The 1,413-nt window shown below is 36.9% G+C and overlaps 1 protein-coding gene across 1 annotated transcript; it reads right to left on the reverse strand.

The window, feature by feature from the left end:
• Positions 1-291: 291 nt before the first annotated feature.
• LOC128845647 (claudin-34-like) lies at positions 292-948 on the reverse strand. The gene has a single exon (XM_054044522.1). It carries the CDS (start codon positions 946-948, stop codon positions 292-294), a length of 657 nt encoding a protein of 218 aa, XP_053900497.1.
• Positions 949-1,413: the final 465 nt, after the last annotated feature.

The following is a 1,413-nucleotide window of genomic DNA, read 5'->3' on the forward strand; positions in this document are numbered from 1 at the left end:
GGGCTTACTTGAACTCATTAACAGTGAACAGTTGAATGTCTGTTTTTTACTTTTTTAAATAGGTGACTGAAGTTTACATACACACAGACGATACCAACATTTATCACTGGTAGAGTGAAACAGCTGTTGATATTATTGACAAATCTTTGGAAATATTTGGCAATTAATAGGAGTCACTGTTTCATTTTTGTAAGAACTAACCATCAACTTTATTTATATTTGTCTGATTCAAATCCAAAGAATTTCTGGAAAACAGTTTCTAAAATGTTGTGTCTCTCTTTAGGCTGATAGTTAAGATCTTGGGTTCATAGGATTTACCCTAATTGATGTCACAGGAGATCTGATATAGAGGAAAATGATCCCACTTATTAGCAACATGAGGCCAGATGAGATCCCCAAAGGAATAGCAATTCCAATTCTCTGTGCTACTGGGAAAGAGGGCAGGTGGAAAGGAGGAGGAAAGGGGATACTGCTATTGTTTGCTACTGAATAGAAATTCCAGCTCACTGGGACTAAGACACAGAGACCTGCAATTATATACAAGATCCCTCCAGCTAGAAACAAGCAGATAGCCTGAGTTTTGCGAATTGTTCCCATATAAAAGTGCCAGGGTGGTAAGAAAGTGAAAAATATTCCTAATCCTCCCAAGAAAGTAGCAATGAGCAGGAGGATCTGGGCAAGAAACATTTCTACAGGGAAAAAGTTTTCATTGAAATTGAATTCATGACAGCACACTATACCATCATCACTGGAGATTTTTAAATTTGGGGGAAAGCAGATTTTCCAGATTCCCACATGGGCAATACCAGAGGAGAAGATGGTGGTATTATCCACAAGCCACAGCCTCCACTCTGTGTGCCTCGTTGTAATACAGGATAAAATCCAGCCGAGAGAGCCCAAAGAAAAGCCAACTAGTTGGAGGGTAACTCTTTTAGACAGAGAGGACATTGCCTCAAGATCTTCATCAGTCCTCATGCAAGCAAATTAGCCAAGAAGATCATCACAGGAGCACTGAAAAGAAACCCAATATATGTATTATTAATTATAGTATTATTAATTATTATTATTTTACTATTAATGTTCAAAGAAACCCAATGTATAATTATTAATTATGATTACATTACATTTTCTTATAGTGAGGAAAAATCTCACACTGATGAATTTTACATACATATGTCCATTACTTTATTCATTTATACTAATGGAGCTGTTCACATATGCAACCCTATGCTTATGCATTTGCGGGGTCAGGCCAGTATTTGAACTTCATGAACAAAGAATGGAAGTTTCATCTCTTTCCTTAGGATGTTATCCTCATTGCTGCTTGAACTCAGTATTTCATATGCCATAATTTATTCTCATTGTGACGCAAAAATATGTTAATGCCAACTGACAAAGCAGAGAGGCTATGGG

Source organism: Malaclemys terrapin, chromosome 1 (assembly GCF_027887155.1).
Source record: "Malaclemys terrapin pileata isolate rMalTer1 chromosome 1, rMalTer1.hap1, whole genome shotgun sequence".
NCBI classification, from domain to species: Eukaryota; Metazoa; Chordata; order Testudines; family Emydidae; genus Malaclemys; species Malaclemys terrapin.